Source organism: Oncorhynchus mykiss, chromosome 6 (genome assembly GCF_013265735.2).
Source record: "Oncorhynchus mykiss isolate Arlee chromosome 6, USDA_OmykA_1.1, whole genome shotgun sequence".
Lineage (NCBI taxonomy): Eukaryota > Metazoa > Chordata > Actinopteri > Salmoniformes > Salmonidae > Oncorhynchus > Oncorhynchus mykiss.
The window spans coordinates 2001136-2017937 of NC_048570.1; the positions used below are offsets into that span (position 1 = coordinate 2001136).

General features: G+C 43.1%; 1 protein-coding gene across 2 annotated transcripts in view; it reads left to right on the forward strand.

Moving 5' to 3' along the window:
- Positions 1–952: 952 nt before the first annotated feature.
- Positions 953–16802, forward strand: part of LOC110525062 (AT-rich interactive domain-containing protein 3A-like) — a 103054-nt gene continuing 87204 nt past the window's right edge. The window contains exons 1-3 of one of the 2 annotated variants that reach the window (XM_036979195.1): positions 953–1375; positions 1882–2583; positions 15748–15831. In XM_036979195.1, the coding sequence (XP_036835090.1) occupies positions 1337–1375; positions 1882–2583; positions 15748–15831 (825 nt within the window). In that variant the 5' untranslated portion in view covers positions 953–1336. The remainder of the gene's footprint in view (positions 1376–1881; positions 2584–15747; positions 15832–16802) is intronic. The other variant, XM_036979196.1, reaches the window with a different exon arrangement.

Below are 16802 nucleotides of genomic sequence, written 5' to 3' on the forward strand. Positions count from 1 at the left end.
ATGTCCTCTGGTTCTGAGTAGTAGGCTTAGCTAGGCTTATGTCCTCTGGTTCTGTGTTGTAGGCTTAGCTAGGCTTATGTCCTCTGGTTCTAGGTTGTAGGCTTAGCTAGGCCTATGTCCTCTGGTTCTGGGTTGTAGGCTTAGCTAGGCTTATGTCCTCTGGTTCTGGGTTGTAGGCTTAGCTAGGTCTATGTCCTCTGGTTCTGAGTAGTAGGCTTAGCAAGGCCTATGTCCTCTGGTTCCGGAGTTGTAGGCTTTTGTGTCAATGAATTTACCATATGGAATGGGATCACTTTTGAGAGGTGTAATCCGTCAACATTTATACATTTAGATGGGTTGAGTTGAGTGAAATGTTAAAAACATTCTGCCGCTGGCAATGAAGGGAATGGCTAGAAGGTATCCAGCTTTTGTCAAATTAACGTCAGATTTGACTTTTCGTAGCAAGTTAGGATAACTTACAAGGCAGTCTATGATAATTAATGTAGCAGGTTAGGCGAATTGGATTAAGGTTAGGAAAAGGGTTATCTAAAATGCAACTCAAATAAAAAACACTTTTTACGTTAATTTGACTAAAGCTGGACCCCTTCTAGCCATGACCTGCAATGGAACGCGAAACAGTTTCCCCGCTCTGACGTAAGCACGTAGACCTATCTGCTTGTTCTTTTACGGAATTAAAACTTTTACGTTGCACCAAAAAACAAAAACCCCTAAATGTATTTATGTCGAGAAAAAACAACAACAACAGTACGTAGCCTACGTAGTAGGCCCAGAGGTTGTGTGAAACGACTAGGTCTGTGTATATAGGACTGGGTCCAGGCTAAATAGCCTAATGAATAACAACATGTATTTATAGATTACAGAACGTGTAACCTATTAACAGACCCCTTTTGGATGGTTTCCAACACTTGGCGACGTGGGATCCGTCGGTTCTCTGCGGTTGTTAAAGTGTATTTCCTAGGTCGTCAGTAGACCCTGCCCTCCGTATATCACTGTATTGACGTGTTGTTAGCAAATGGGAGCAGAAGGGCCGATCCTTCGCCTGGAGAGGTCATTCTGACTACAGGGCTGATCCTTCGCCTGGAGAGGTCATTCTGACTACAGGGCTGATCCTTTGCCTGGAGAGGTCATTCTGATTACAGTTGCCACTTCTTGCCAAAATCTTCAGGGTTTAAAGACTCGATCACTGCGACCACATTTATACACATCATTCTGTTTTCTCCAATCGAGACACGGATCCCGATGTTCAATCAGGATTCCGGAATACTTCCACATCTAACATTGAAAGGAGATACTTCGTGAACTGTTTGATATTTCGGTCTGATCTGACTACAGAAGCATGGTTGATGACACCAGTTTAGCAACTAAATCTGCTTTGGTAAGCATCACATTTGGTTCCTTCTCTAACCACGTTGATTAGTTGTTGTTAATAGTATGTAGATGTTTGAATCACATTTACAGTAAAGTAACTTTTGACACAACATTTCATTTTAAACTCTTCAATAGATTGATTGACACGAACGTTTCGGATGCGTTATAGAGAAATAATACCAATGGTTTAATGTTCATGTTTATTTTGTCACAGTACACACGAGCCTATTATAGCGACATCAGCATTATACAGCACAACATGTTACTTTGTTAGCCACGGTTCATTTACGAAATACAGTAGTTTACATTGTAGTATATTTATGTTGCACTTTTAACACGTTAGAAACCACGTTTTAGGATATATCGACTCCAGTGGCCAAATTCCGGCCACATCAGCATAATACGCATGGCCATGCTGTTTTTCCAGTTTATTACTAAGTTATTTCTTAACAGTTTATGACTTACAATAGTTTTCATTTTTAGTGGTTATTTTTACCCCTACGCCCTCCACAGCAAGCAGCTTTCTCCTCGACCTGCAACCTCCCCCTGCTCGTCTCCTCTGCCTCGACACACAGCCACTTCCCCGGTTCACACTCACAGTCCGACCAGCCCAACGGCGGAGGCATGAAGCTAGAGGCGGTCATGGAAAGCCTCCAAAGACAGCAGGCTGCCCGCCTGGCGCTAGAAGAGAAGCTCCGTCAGGCGGAGAAAGAGAAAGACCTCCGCTCCATGGTCGAGTCCCAGATCCATCAACAAGCCCTCGCCTTCCGCCACTACCAGGCAGCGGTCCGTGGCGCTTTCGCTGCGGGAATAGCGAACTCTTCTCTCGGGTTGGCGAGCTCCGCTGAACGGGAACTGGCTCTCCCTCACAGTCTTGACGCTCGCAGGCATTCGGCCAAAGCCGACTCCGATATGGACGATGATCCAGAGGGCATGGACCGAGGTATAAATGATGACAACAGGGATATGGATGGAGATGGCATGGACAACGAGGGAATCGTGGACGATGAGGAGGACATGGAGGGGGCTCTCAGCCACTACCATCCCCGCCACCCCATGCACCCCGGGGCGGGAGACTCGCCAAAGGACACACTTGTACATCTCAAGTCCAGAGCCCCTCCGTCTTTCGCTGCGCCCCGGCAGTCAGAGACCCCGGGCGGGATGGCACCACAGTCTCAGCAACACGAATGGACTTACGACGAGCAATTCAAACAGGTGAAGCTGACTTCTACTAAGTAATACCTTCATATGAAACTTTACTCAACATAGACTCCACTGACTGCACTAACCCTGTTGATAACAACCCAATCTCCTTACTAAATCAGCCTAGAATGAAACCTTTACTAAATCCCAAACACAATTTAAACGTATGTTTAACTATACAGACGTAAGATCTTAATTTCCATAGGAAATGCAAATATGTGGCGTATTTGAGTTTTAAAAAGGCTTCAAACGTTTGTAATTTCCACTTCGAAATTTCAGACTTGATTTTCCCTAATGAAAACATTTATCAACCCCTACAAAAATGTCCTTTAGTTATAATCCACATAGTCATTCACCTGTTTTTTTCTTGCTGCAGGATTATTTTCCTTCTGTAGTAAATTGGCTCAAATTAAGATCCTACATCTGTAGCGTCTCTAGAGGATGTTCAACAGGTTTTTTTTTAAAGACATTTGCACTCCAGAAAGTACCCTAACTTAAGTTTAGGCATCTATTCTGTATGTGAAATAGGAGTCGTGCGTCCTATTGGGAGGGATCATACTGTGAGCATTTTACACCAAATGTTGAAGCATTAATTACTTTTAGATAGAACACAGGAAGAGTTTCATTCCAAAACGCTATATATCCATTATATCTACCTCACTCTCAGAGGAATCAGTAGTGCAGCTAGGTCTTACACAGTAATGTAAAAAAACATTTAAATAAATAAATAACAAATCATTCAATAGAGGGATATGAGATCTGTATGTGAAACATTTACATTGACATTGTAGACATTTAGCAGATGGTTTTATCCAGAGAGATTTACAGTCAGTACATTCATCTTCAGATAGCTAGGTGGACCAGTCATAGTCAGTACATTCATATCCAGATGGCTAGGTGGACCAGTCATAGTCAGTACATTCATCTACAGATAGCTAGGTGGACCAGTCATAGTCAGTACATTCATCTTCAGATAGCTAGGTGGACCAGTCATAGTCAGTACATTCATCTCCAGATAGCTAGGTGGACCAGTCATAGTCAGTACATTCATATTCAGATAGCTAGGTGGACCAGTCATAGTCAGTACATTCATCTACAGATAGCTAGGTGGACCAGTCATAGTCAGTACATTCATCTCCAGATAGCTAAGTGGACCAGTCATAGTCAGTACATTCATCTTCAGATAGCTAGGTGGACCAGTCATAGTCAGTACATTCATCTTCAGATAGCTAGGTGGACCAGTCATAGTCAGTACATTCATCTTCAGATAGCTAGGTGGACCAGTCATAGTCAGTACATTCATCTCCAGATAGCTAGGTGGACCAGTCATAGTCAGTACATTCATCTTCAGATAGCTAGGTGGACCAGTCATAGTCAGTACATTCATCTACAGATAGCTAGGTGGACCAGTCATAGTCAGTACATTCATCTCCAGATAGCTAGGTGGACCAGTCATAGTCAGTACATTCATCTACAGATAGCTAGGTGGACCAGTCATAGTCAGTACATTCATCTGCAGATAGCTAGGTGGACCAGTCATAGTCAGTACATTCATCTTCAGATAGCTAGGTGAAACGAGCTAAGAGAAGAGCGAGAGAGAAAACAACATTTTAAAATAAGATTGCGTATGTTTTTGGCAGGAGGACAGGAAATGAAAGAAAGTAGAGCAGGTGGCATTCCAGCCTGGCTCACACCCCACAATGCTAGGATCTCCCTCTCTGACAGGAGCATGTGTGCCGTTTTGCTGCCAACCCATTACAAAACAGAAACATATCGAGGGCCCAGCACCTTTACACACAGACAGACAGACAGACAGACAGACAGACAGACAGACAGACAGACAGACAGACAGACAGACAGACAGACAGACAGACAGACAGACAGACAGACAGACAGACAGACAGACAGACAGACAGACAGACAGACAGACAGACAGACAGACAGACAGACAGACAGAGGAAAACAGCAGAGAAAGGGAATATATCCAAATAGACTGTAATATTCAGACAAGTTTTAACCATGTAGACCATCAGATCCTGGTCATCACTAGACTATTAGATCCTGGTCATCACTAGACCATCAGATCCTGGTCATCACTAGACTATTAGATCCTGGTCATCACTAGACCATTAGATCCTGGTCATCACTAGACAATTAGATCCTGGTCATCACTAGACTATTAGATCCTGGTCATCACTAGACCATCAGATCCTGGTCATCACTAGACTATTAGATCCTGGTCATCACTATAGCATTAGATCCTGGTCATCACTAGACCATCAGATCCTGGTCATCACTATACCATCAGATCCTGGTCATCACTAGACTATTAGATCCTGGTCATCACTAGACCATCAGATCCTGGTCATCACTAGACCATTAGATCCTGGTCATCACTAGACCATCAGATCCTGGTCATCACTATACCATCAGATCCTGGTCATCACTAGACTATTAGATCCTGGTCATCACTAGACCATCAGATCCTGGTCATCACTATACCATTAGATCCTGGTCATCACTAGACCATCAGATCCTGGTCATCACTAGACTATTAGATCCTGGTCATCACTATACCATTAGATCCTGGTCATCACTAGACCATTAGATCCTGGTCATCACTAGACCATTAGATCCTGGTCATCACTAGACCATTAGATCCTGGTCATCACTAGACCATTAGATCCTGGTCATCACTAGACTATTAGATCCTGGTCATCACTAGACCATTAGATCCTGGTCATCACTAGACCATTAGATCCTGGTCATCACTAGACCATTAGATCCTGGTCATCACTAGACTATTAGATCCTGGTCATCACTATACCATTAGATCCTGGTCATCACTAGACCATTAGATCCTGGTCATCACTAGACCATCAGATCCTGGTCATCACTAGACCATCAGATCCTGGTCATCACTAGACTATTAGATCCTGGTCATCACTAGACCATTAGATCCTGGTCATCACTAGACCATTAGATCCTGGTCATCACTAGACCATTAGATCCTGGTCATCACTAGACCATTAGATCCTGGTCATCACTAGACTATTAGATCCTGGTCATCACTAGACCATCAGATCTTGGTCACCATTAGATCCTGGTCATCACTAGACCATTAGATCCTGGTCATCACTAGACCATTAGATCCTGGTCATCACTAGACCATTAGATCCTGGTCATCACTAGACCATTAGATCCTGGTCATCACTAGACCATTAGATCCTGGTCATCACTAGACTATTAGATCTTGGTCATCACTAGACCATTAGATCCTGGTCATCACTAGACCATTAGATCCTGGTCATCACTAGACCATTAGATCCTGGTCATCACTAGACCATTAGATCCTGGTCATCACTAGACCATTAGATCCTGGTCATCACTAGACCATTAGATCCTGGTCATCACTAGACCATTAGAGCCTGTTCATCACTAGACCATTAGATCCTGGTCATCACTAGACCATTATAGCCTGGTCATCACTAGACCATTAGATCCTGGTCATCACTAGACCATTATAGCCTGTTCATCACTAGACCATTAGATCCTGGTCATCGCTAGACCATTAGAGCCTGGTCATCACTATACCATTAGAGCCAGGGGGGCCGTGGTGGTAACATTGTAGTAGTAGTAGTAGGCAGCTCTTTTTTAAACCACCTATCCAGGGTCCCTCTCACCCTCCTCCCCTCCTATCTCGTCATGTATAGACTGGCTGTCTTTGACACAGACATCTAACTCTTGTGAGAGAGGAGAGGACCCTTCTCTTTTTTACTGCACTGGCACCTCCCTCCCTCCCTCCCTCCCTCCCTCCCTCCCTCCATCCCTCCCTCCCTCCCTCCCTCCCTCCCTCCCTCCCTCCCTCCCTCCCTCCCTCCCTCCCTCCCTCCCTCCCTCCCTCCCTCCCTCCCTCCCTCTCTCCCTCTGTGATTACACTGCTGTGTGCGTGTGGGCGTGTGTTTGTTTTGTTTTGTGTGTGTATGTTCGGGGCTGCCTGATATCCAATCAGACTGCAGCAATATCCTGTAAAGTAAAAACTTATGATGTAATATTATCCATATGTTAAAGAGCTTGATTTCTCCCCCTTGGAGAGCTGGGCTGTAAAACAACTAGCTAGACACACCTCAGATCTAACTAAAGGTGGCTGGGCTGTAAAACAACTATCTAGACACACCTCAGATCTAACTACAGGTGGCTGGGCTGTAAAACTACTAGCTAGACACACCTCAGTTCTAACTAAAGGTGGCTGGGCTGTAAAACAACTATCTAGACACACCTCAGATCTAACTACAGGTGGCTGGGCTGTAAAACAACTAGCTAGACACACCTCAGATCTAACTAAAGGAGGATGGGCTGTAAAACAACTAGCTAGACACACCTGAGATCTAACTACAGGTGGCTGGGCTGTAAAACTACTAGCTAGACACACCTCAGATCTAACTAAAGGTGGCTGGGCTGTAAAACAACTAGCTAGACACACCTCAGATCTAACTAAAGGAGGATGGGCTGTAAAACAACTAGCTAGACACACCTCAGATCTAACTAAAGGTGGCTGGGCTGTAAAACAACTAGCTAGACACACCTCAGATCTAACTAAAGGTGGCTGGGCTGTAAAACTACTAGCTAGACACACCTCAGATCTAACTACAGGTGGCTGGGCTGTAAAACAACTAGCTAGACACACCTCAGATCTAACTAAAGGAGGTTGGGCTGTAAAACAACTAGCTAGACACACCTCAGATCTAACTACAGGTGGCTGGGCTGTAAAACTACTAGCTAGACACACCTCAGATCTAACTAAAGGTGGCTGGGCTGTAAAACTACTAGCTAGACACACCTCAGATCTAACTAAAGGTGGCTGGGCTGTAAAACAACTAGCTAGACACACCTCAGATCTAACTAAAGGTGGCTGGGCTGTAAAACAACTAGCTAGACACACCTCAGATCTAACTACAGGTGGCTGGGCTGTAAAACAACTAGCTAGACACACCTCAGATCTAACTAAAGGTGGCTGGGCTGTAAAACAACTATCTAGACACACCTCAGATCTAACTACAGGTGGCTGGGCTGTAAAACAACTAGCTAGACACACCTCAGATCTAACTAAAGGTGGCTGGGGTCAGGGTGGTGTAGGTGTGTGTGTCTCTTTCCATTTCAATTCAAGGGGCTTTAACAGCATGGGAAACGTATGTTTACAGTGTCAAAACAGGTCAAATAGATAATTTAACTAAACGGAAATAAACAGAAATGAACAGTAAACATTACATTCACAAAAGTTTCCAAAAGAATAAAGACATTTCAAATCGCATTATGTCTATATACAGTGTTGTAATGATGTGCGAATTGTTAACGTACAAAAGGGACAATAAATCAACATAAAAATGGGTTGTATTTACAATGGTGTTTGTTCTTCACTGGTTGTCTTTTTCTCGTGGCAACAGGTCACAAATCTTGCTACTGTGATGTCACACTGTGGTATTTCACCCAGTAGATGTGGGAGTTTATCAAAATTGGATTTGTTTTTCAAATTCTTTTTTTGGGTCTGTGTAATCAGAGGGAAATATGTGTCTCTAATATGGTCATACATTGGGCAGGAGGTTAGGAAGTGCAGCTCAGTTTCCACCTCATTTTGTGGGCAGTGTGCACATAGCCTGTCTTCTCTTGCGAGCCAGGTCTGCCTACGGCGACCTTTCTCAATAGGCAAGGCTATGCTCACTGAGTCTGTACATAGTCAAATAAGTGCTTAATTCTTACTCTTAATACAGACGTCTTACACACTTTCACTAAATCACATCCAATATCATACACATCAACCTACTCAAATTTGCTACACACTTAATATCTTGTATCAATTTTCTAACATCTGTGGCACTGGCTCACAGGCAAACAGGCAAGGGAATAAAATAAATATTGCTAGAACCTATCTCTTGAATTATAAATATCAGACACTTTTGACCTTCTCAATACCTCTGATGGCAGTAACTTTACAATTTAGACTGAGAATAGTATCTGGTTATGGTAAGGGGTGAAATAAGTATAGCCAGTTATAGTTGTAATGGTTTAGCAGTAACTTTACAAGCAATAAGTATAGCCTGTTATAATTTTAACGGTTTAGCAGATTATAAAAAAAGAAGATCAGTCTTTACATGGATAAAAGAAAAGGAATATAACATATACTGTTTACAGGAAACTCACTCACACGTGTTTTGGCCTGTCAAGCAGGGCATTGACCCTGGATACTTCTGTGTGTCACTCTGAATGGGAGTCTGTTGGATGACTGGTATGATGTAGTTGTTGAGGAGCTTCACTGCAAGTATATTGTATGTTACGGATATATAAAAATACAAATGAAATGCTTAATTTTGCATCAGTCACAGTGGTTGTAGAATTGAACAGCTCTTCTCTGGATGTGGTAAACTAACAGGTATAATTAATAAAATCGTCCAAATTCTGCTCTGCATTCCTTGTTTGGGATTGTCTTTTTTGCAGAATTCCACATGTCGAGATTCAATTTGGTGTTTGTCCCATTTTGTGAATTCTTGGTTGGTGAGCGGATCCCAGACCTCACAACCATAGAGGTCAATGGGTTCTATGACTGATTCAAGTATTTTTTTTGCCAGATCCTAATTGAGATGTCACATTTGAGGATTATTTTGATGGCGTTGAAGGCCCATCTTGCCTTGTCTCTCAGATAGTTCACAGCTTTAAGGCAGTAAAACTTGGTGTTGATGTTTAGGCTGCGGTAGGTCTAGTTGTTTGTGTGCTTCAGGTTAACCGTCTCTCTCTCTCTTTCTCTGTGTACATCCTGACCTAGGCCTACACACAGGGTATAATGTTGTCATGTCTGCTGAAGCCCAGGCTTCTCTCCTTCTCAGAAGCGCCGGTCAAATAGGAACTCTTCTCTTCTTCTCTGCCTCCATAATTCAGGGAATGGAACACCAATAAAACCCAGGCCGGGTGAATGAGGCACAATGCGCTATTGAAACTCTGCTTTAATGAGAGAGAGAGAGAGAGAGAGAGAGAGAGAGAGAGAGAGAGAGAGAGAGAGAGAGAGAGATAGAGAGAGAGAGAGAGAGAGAGAGAGAGAGAGAGAGAGAGAGAGAGAGAGAGAGAGAGAGAGAGAGAGAGAGAGAGAGAGAGAGAGAGAGAGAGAGAGAGAGAGAGAGAGAGAGAGAGAGAGAGAGAGAGAGAGAGAGAGAGAGAGAGAGAGAGAGAGACTTGTTTAAACACCCTCCCATCAATGTGGGTGTTACATTTTAATCACACAAGCCTGGAATTTCTGCAGCTGCTTGGAAAAGGCTTTGTGTTTACGAGATCGCACAATCACAGCCTGTCTATAGACAATCACAGCCTGTCTATAGACAAACACAGCCTGTCTATAGACAAACACAGCCTGTCTATAGACAAACACAGCCTGTCTATAGACAAACACAGCCTGTCTATAGACAAACACAGCCTGTCTATAGACAAACACAGCCTGTCTATAGACAAACACAGCCTGTCTATAGGCAAACACAGCCTGTCTATAGACAAACACAGCCTGTCTATAGACAAACACAGCCTGTCTATAGACAAACACAGCCTGTCTATAGACAAACACAGCCTGTCTATAGACAAACACAGCCTGTCTATAGGCAAACACAGCCTGTCTATAGGCAAACACAGCCTGTCTATAGGCTGGCTGGCTGCTTCTCTCTGACTCCTTTCTTCTCTTCACCCCTTAGGTTACTGTAAGTTAAACTAGGTAGCTTGGTTAAGTTAGGTAGCTTGGTTAAGTTAGGTAGCTTGGTTAAGTTAGGTAGCTTGGTTTGGTTAAGTTAGGTAGCTTGGTTTGGTTAAGTTAGGTAGCTTGGTTTGGTTAAGTTAGGTAGCTTGGTTTGGTTAAGTTAGGTAGCTTGGTTTGGTTAAGTTAGGTAGCTTGGTTTGGTTAAGTTAGGTAGCTTAATTCCAGCATTTTAATACATTTCTTCAATTAATGTACTAATGTGTTATCATTTACACACTGTGCCAAGTTTGCTTTTTCTTGGTATACTTCTATAAAAATAAATAAAAACACGTTTTTCCTTGACAGAAAAAGTTTTATTCGGATTTTATAATTTGTAATTATGTCTACTTATGATAAGGTAAAATGTTAATAATTATGTCTCCATACAATATGATAAATATATCCAATGCAAAAAACATCTACACTTAAATGCTTTTAATATTAATTTGCATATATTCCCGTTAATTCCCATATATTCCCGTTAATTCCCATATATTTCCGTTAATTCCCATATATTCCCGTTAATTCCCATATATTCCCGTTAATTCCCATATATTCCCGTTAATTCCCATATGTTCCCGTTAATTCCCATATATTCCCGTTAATTCCCATATATTCCCGTTAATTCCCACGGTAAGTTTCCACCTCTGAATATTCTCCAAAATGTGCAACCCTAGTCGTGCTTAAGAACAGCCCTTAGCCGTTAGCCAGTATATTGGCCATATACCACACCTCCACAGGCCTTATGGCTTAAATATAGTATTATGTTGTATTATCTTATATATTATTGAGGGTAATCTGCTCCTGCTGTATATCTGGTCCACTGGGCTGGCCATTCTGCCTGTCTGTATGCCTGTCTGTCGGGTGTAAAGATCAGGTGTAACATAAATGAATGAACCTTGTGTTAAGCCCTCTGACTAACACCTTCTATTTCATAACACCCCTCCCTGTCTGCTACTCTGCTGTATGCTTGAACTATATCTAAAAACACTGGATGAATGGAGATAATAGATAAAGAGAAACAGAGAGAGATAATAGAGAGATAATAACACTGTACAGTTGAAATCGGAGGTTTACATACACCTTAGCCAACTACATTTAAACACAGTTTTTCCACAATTCCTGACATTTAAAAAATTCCCTGTCTTAGGTCAGTTAGGATCACCACTTTATTTTCAGAATGTGAAATGTCAGAATAATAGTAGAGAGAATGATTTATTTCAGCTTTTATTTCTTTCATCACATTCCCAGTGGGTCAGAAGTTTACATACACTCAATTAGTATTTGGTAGCATTGCCTTTAAATTGTTTAACTTGGGTCAAACATTTTGGGTAGCCTTCCACAAGCTTCCAACAATAAGTTGGGTGAATTTTGGCCCATTCCTCCAGACAGAGCTGGTGTAACTGAGTCAGGTTTGTAGGCCTCCATGCTCGCACACGCTTTTTCAGTTCTGCCCACAAATGTTCTATAGGATTGAGGTCAGGGCTTTGTGATGGCCACTCCAATACCTTGACTTTGTTGTCCTTAAGCCATTTTGCCACAACTTTGGAAGTATGCTTGGGTCATTGTCCATTTGGAAGACCCATTTGCGACCAAGCTTTTACTTCCTGACTGATGTCTTGAGATGTTGCTTTAATATATCCACATCATTTTACTTCCTCATGACGCCATCTATTTTGTGCACCAGTCCCTCCTGCAGCAAAGCAACCCCACAACATGATGCTGCCACCCCCGTGCTTCACGGTTGGGATGGTGTTCTTCGGCTTGCAAGCCTCCCCCTTTTTCATCCAAACATAACGATGGTCATTATGGCCAAACAAGTTCTATTTTTGTTTCATCAGACCAGAGGACATTTCTCCATAAAGTATGATCTTTGTCCCCATGTGCAGTTGCAAACCGTAGTCTGGCTTTTTTATGGCGGTTTTAGAGCAGTGGCTTCTTCCTTGCTGAGCGGCTTTTCAGATTATGTCAATATAGGACTCGTTTTACTGTGGATATAGATACTTTTGTACCTGTTTCCTCCAGCATCTTCACAAGGTGCTTTGCTGTTCTGGGATTGATTTGCACTTTTCGCACCAAAGTACGTTCATCCCTAGGAGACAGAAAGCGTCTCCTTCCTGAGCGGTATGACGGCTGCGTGGTCCCATGGTGTTTATACTTGCGTACTATTGTTTGTACAGATGAACGTGGTACCTTCAGGTGTTTGGAAATTACTCCCAATGATGATGCAATGATACTCCCAATGAAATTTCTCCCAATGATGAACCAGACTTGTGGAGGTCTACAATTTTTTTCTGAGGTGTTGGCTGATTCCTTTTGATTTTCCCATGATGTCAAGCAAAGAAGCACCGAGTTTGAAAGTAGGCCTTGAAATACATCCACAGGTACACCTCCAATTGACTCAAAAGTTGTCAATTAGCCTATCAGAAGCTATCAGAAGCTTCTTAAGCCATGTTAGTGTATGTAAACTTCTGACCCACTGGAATTGTGATACAGTGAATTGTAAGTGAAATAATCTGTCTGTAAACAAATGTTGGAAAAATGTATTGTGTCCTGCTCAAAGTAGATGTCCTAACCGACTTGCCAAAACTATAGTTTGTTAACAAGAAATTAGTGGAGTGGTTGAAAAACAATTATTATTATAAAAAAAAAAATGTACCCCCTTTTTCTCCCCAATTTCGTGGTATCCAATTGTTGTAGTAGCTACTATCTTGTCTCATCGCTACAACTCCCGTACGGGCTCGGGAGAGACAAAGGTTGAAAGTCATGCGTCCTCCGATACACAACCCAACCAAGCCGCACTGCTTCTTAACACAGCGCGCATCCAACCCGGAAGCCAGCCGCACCAATGTGTCGAAGGCTACACCGTGCACCTGGTAACCTTGGTTAGCGCGCACTGCGCCCGGCCCACCACAGGAGTCGCTGTTTCGCGATGAGACAAGGACATCCCTACCGACCAAGCCCTCCCTAACCCGGACGACGCTAGGCCAATTGTGCGTCGCCCCACGGACCTCCCGATCGCGGCCGGTTACGACAGAGCCTGGGCGCGAACCCAGGGACTCTGATGGCACAGCTGGCGCTGCAGTACAGCGCCCTTAACCACTGCGCCACCCGGGAGGAAAAACAAGTTTTAATGACAACAACCTAAGTGTATGTAAACTTCCGACTTCAACTGTACATCATTTTACATTTGTAATGTCTTTATTCTTTTGGAACTTCTGTGAGCGTAATGTTTACTGTTAATTTTTATTGGAGAGAGAGAGAGAGAGAGAGAGAGAGAGAGAGAGAAACAAACAAACAAACTGAACAGAGGCACAATGTGCTACCATCCCGATGCAAATAAAGATCCCTTTCAATGAGCTCAGGATGGTCTCTCTCTTCCTGTCATGTGTCTGTTATCACTCCTCCTTCCTGTTGCTGAGACATCTAACATCATCCACATTGAATGGTTTCGCATGAACTAGATCCATGCTACACTTTTTACATTAATGAACTAGCTCCATGCTACACTCTTTACATTCATGAACTAGCTCCATGCTACACTTTTTACATTCATGAACTAGCTCCATGCTACACTCTTTACATTCATGAACTAGCTCCATGCTACACTCTTTACATTCATGAACTAGCTCCATGCTACACTCTTTACATTCATGAACTAGCTCCATGCTACACTCTTTACATTCATGAACTAGCTCCATGCTACACTCTTTACATTCATGAACTAGCTCCATGCTACACTCTTTACATTCATGAACTAGCTCCATGCTACACTCTTTACATTCATGAACTAGCCTCATGCTACACTCTTTACATTCATGAACTAGCTCCATGCTACACTTTTTACATTCATGAACTAGCTCCATGCTACACTCTTTACATTCATGAACTAGCTCCATGCTACACTCTTTACATTCATGAACTAGCTCCATGCTACACTCTTTACATTCATGAACTAGCTCCATGCTACACTCTTTACATTCATGAACTAGCTCCATGCTACACTCTTTACATTCATGAACTAGCTCCATGCTACACTCTTTACATTCATGAACTAGCTCCATGCTACACTCTTTACATTCATGAACTAGCTCCATGCTACACTCTTTACATTCATGAACTAGCTCCATGCTACACTCTTTACGTTCATTTAGCATCTTAATTCCCCTCGGGGTACGTTTGTGGTGTGTATTGCATATTACATATTTAAATGTATTTTGGAATGATACACTTTGTAGAAAGACAATTTCATCATAGTAAAATTACGATTTTGTTTTTGTTCATGTTTACGTTGAATGATCTTACCCAAATAGACTCCATTTTGTTTTATCATAATTGTCTGTTTGCGCGTTATGCCTATACATTTTAATTTCCCTTCCCTTTATATTAAAGTGGGCTGTTCCTATTAGAACCATGCTGGGGACTAAATGTTTGTGGCCAGGTTGTGGTCAGTGTGGCCAGTGTGTGGTCAGTGTGTGGTCAGGTTGTGGTCAGTGTGTGGTCAGTGTGTGGTCCGGTTGTGGTCAGGTTGTTGTCAGTGTGTGGTCAGGTTGTGGTCAGGTTGTGGTCAGTGTGTGGTCAGGTTGTGGTCAGTGTGTGGTCAGGTTGTTGTCAGTGTGTGGTCAGGTTGTGGTCAGTGTGTGGTCAGGTTGTGTTCAGGTTGTGGTCAGTGTGTGGTCAGGGTGTGGTCAGTGTGTGGTCAGTGTGTGGTCAGGTTGTGGTCAGTGTGTGGTCAGGTTGTTGTCAGTGTGTGGTCAGGTTGTGGTCAGGTTGTGGTCAGTGTGTGGTCAGGTTGTGGTCAGTGTGTGGTCAGGTTGTTGTCAGTGTGTGGTCAGGTTGTGGTCAGTGTGTGGTCAGGTTGTGTTCAGGTTGTGGTCAGTGTGTGGTCAGGGTGTGGTCAGTGTGTGGTCAGGTTGTGGTCAGTGTGTGGTCAGCGTGTGGTCAGCTTGTGGTCAGTGTGTGGTCAGTTTGTGGTCAGTGTGTGGTCAGCTTGTGGTCAGTGTGTGGTCAGTGTGTGGTCAGGTTGTGGTCAGTGTGTGGTCAGGTTGTGGTCAGTGTTTGGTCAGTGTGTGGTCCGGTTGTGGTCAGGTTGTGGTCAGTGTGTGGTCCGGTTGTGGTCAGGTTGTGGTCAGTGTGTGGTCAGTTTGTGGTCAGTTTGTGGTCAGGTTGTGGTCAGGTTGTGGTCAGTGTGTGGTCAGGTTGTGGTCAGTGTGTGGTCAGTGTGTGGTCAGGGTATGGTCAGTGTGTGGTCAGTGTGTGGTCAGTGTGTAGTCAGGTTGTGGTCAGTGTGTAGTCAGGTTGTGGTCAGGTTGTGGTCAGTGTGTAGTCAGGTTGTGGTCAGGTTGTTTGTTTTCCTTCTCCTACACTGAAGAGATCATCATCTGTTTCATCCTTTAAAATGTGTTCAGTCAGGACAAAGCAGTTCGCCAGAGAGGAAGCTGGGAAATTCAAGTGTCGGTATCGGTGGCGTCTCCTCGTCGCTGATTCAGGAGGTCAGTAACCCCGCCCCCACACCCAACCCCACCCGGACTATTTGCATTGTATTCAGCATTTCACTGTGAGGTCTACTACACCTGTTGTATTCAGCATTTCACTGTAAGGTCTACTACACCTGTTGTATTCATCATTTCACTGTAAGGTCTACTACACCTGTTGTATTCAGCATTTCACTGTGAGGTCTACTACACCTGTTGTATTCAGCATTTCACTGTAAGGTCTACTACACCTGTTGTATTCAGCATTTCACTGTAAGGTCTACTACACCTGTTGTATTCAGCATTTCACTGTAAGGTCTACTACACCTGTTGTATTCAGCATTTCACTGTAAGTCCTACTACACCTGTTGTATTCAGCATTTCACTGTGAGTTCTACTACACCTGTTGTATTCAGCATTTCACTGTGAGGTCTACTACACCTGTTGTATTCAGCATTCAGCATTTCACTGTGAGGTCTACTAAACCTGTTGTATTCAGCATTTCACTGTGAGGTCTACTACACCTGTTGTATTCAGCATTTCACTGTGAGGTCTACTACACCTGTTGTATTCAGCATTTCACTGTGAGGTCTACTACACCTGTTGTATTCAGCATTTCACTGTAAGGTCTACTACACCTGTTGTATTCAGCATTTCACTGTAAGGTCTACTACACCTGTTGTATTCAGCATTTCACTGTAAGGTCTACTACACCTGTTGTATTCAGCATTTCACTGTAAGGTCTACTACACCTGTTGTATTCAGCATTTCACTGTAAGTCCTACTACACCTGTTGTATTCAGCATTTCACTGTGAGTTCTACTACACCTGTTGCATTCAGCATTTCACTGTAAGGTCTACTACACCTGTTGTATTCAGCATTTCACTGTGAGATCTACTACACCTGTTGTATTCAGCATTCAGCATTTCACTGTAAGGTCTACTACACCTGTTGTATTCAGTATTCAGCATTTCACTGTGAGGTCTAC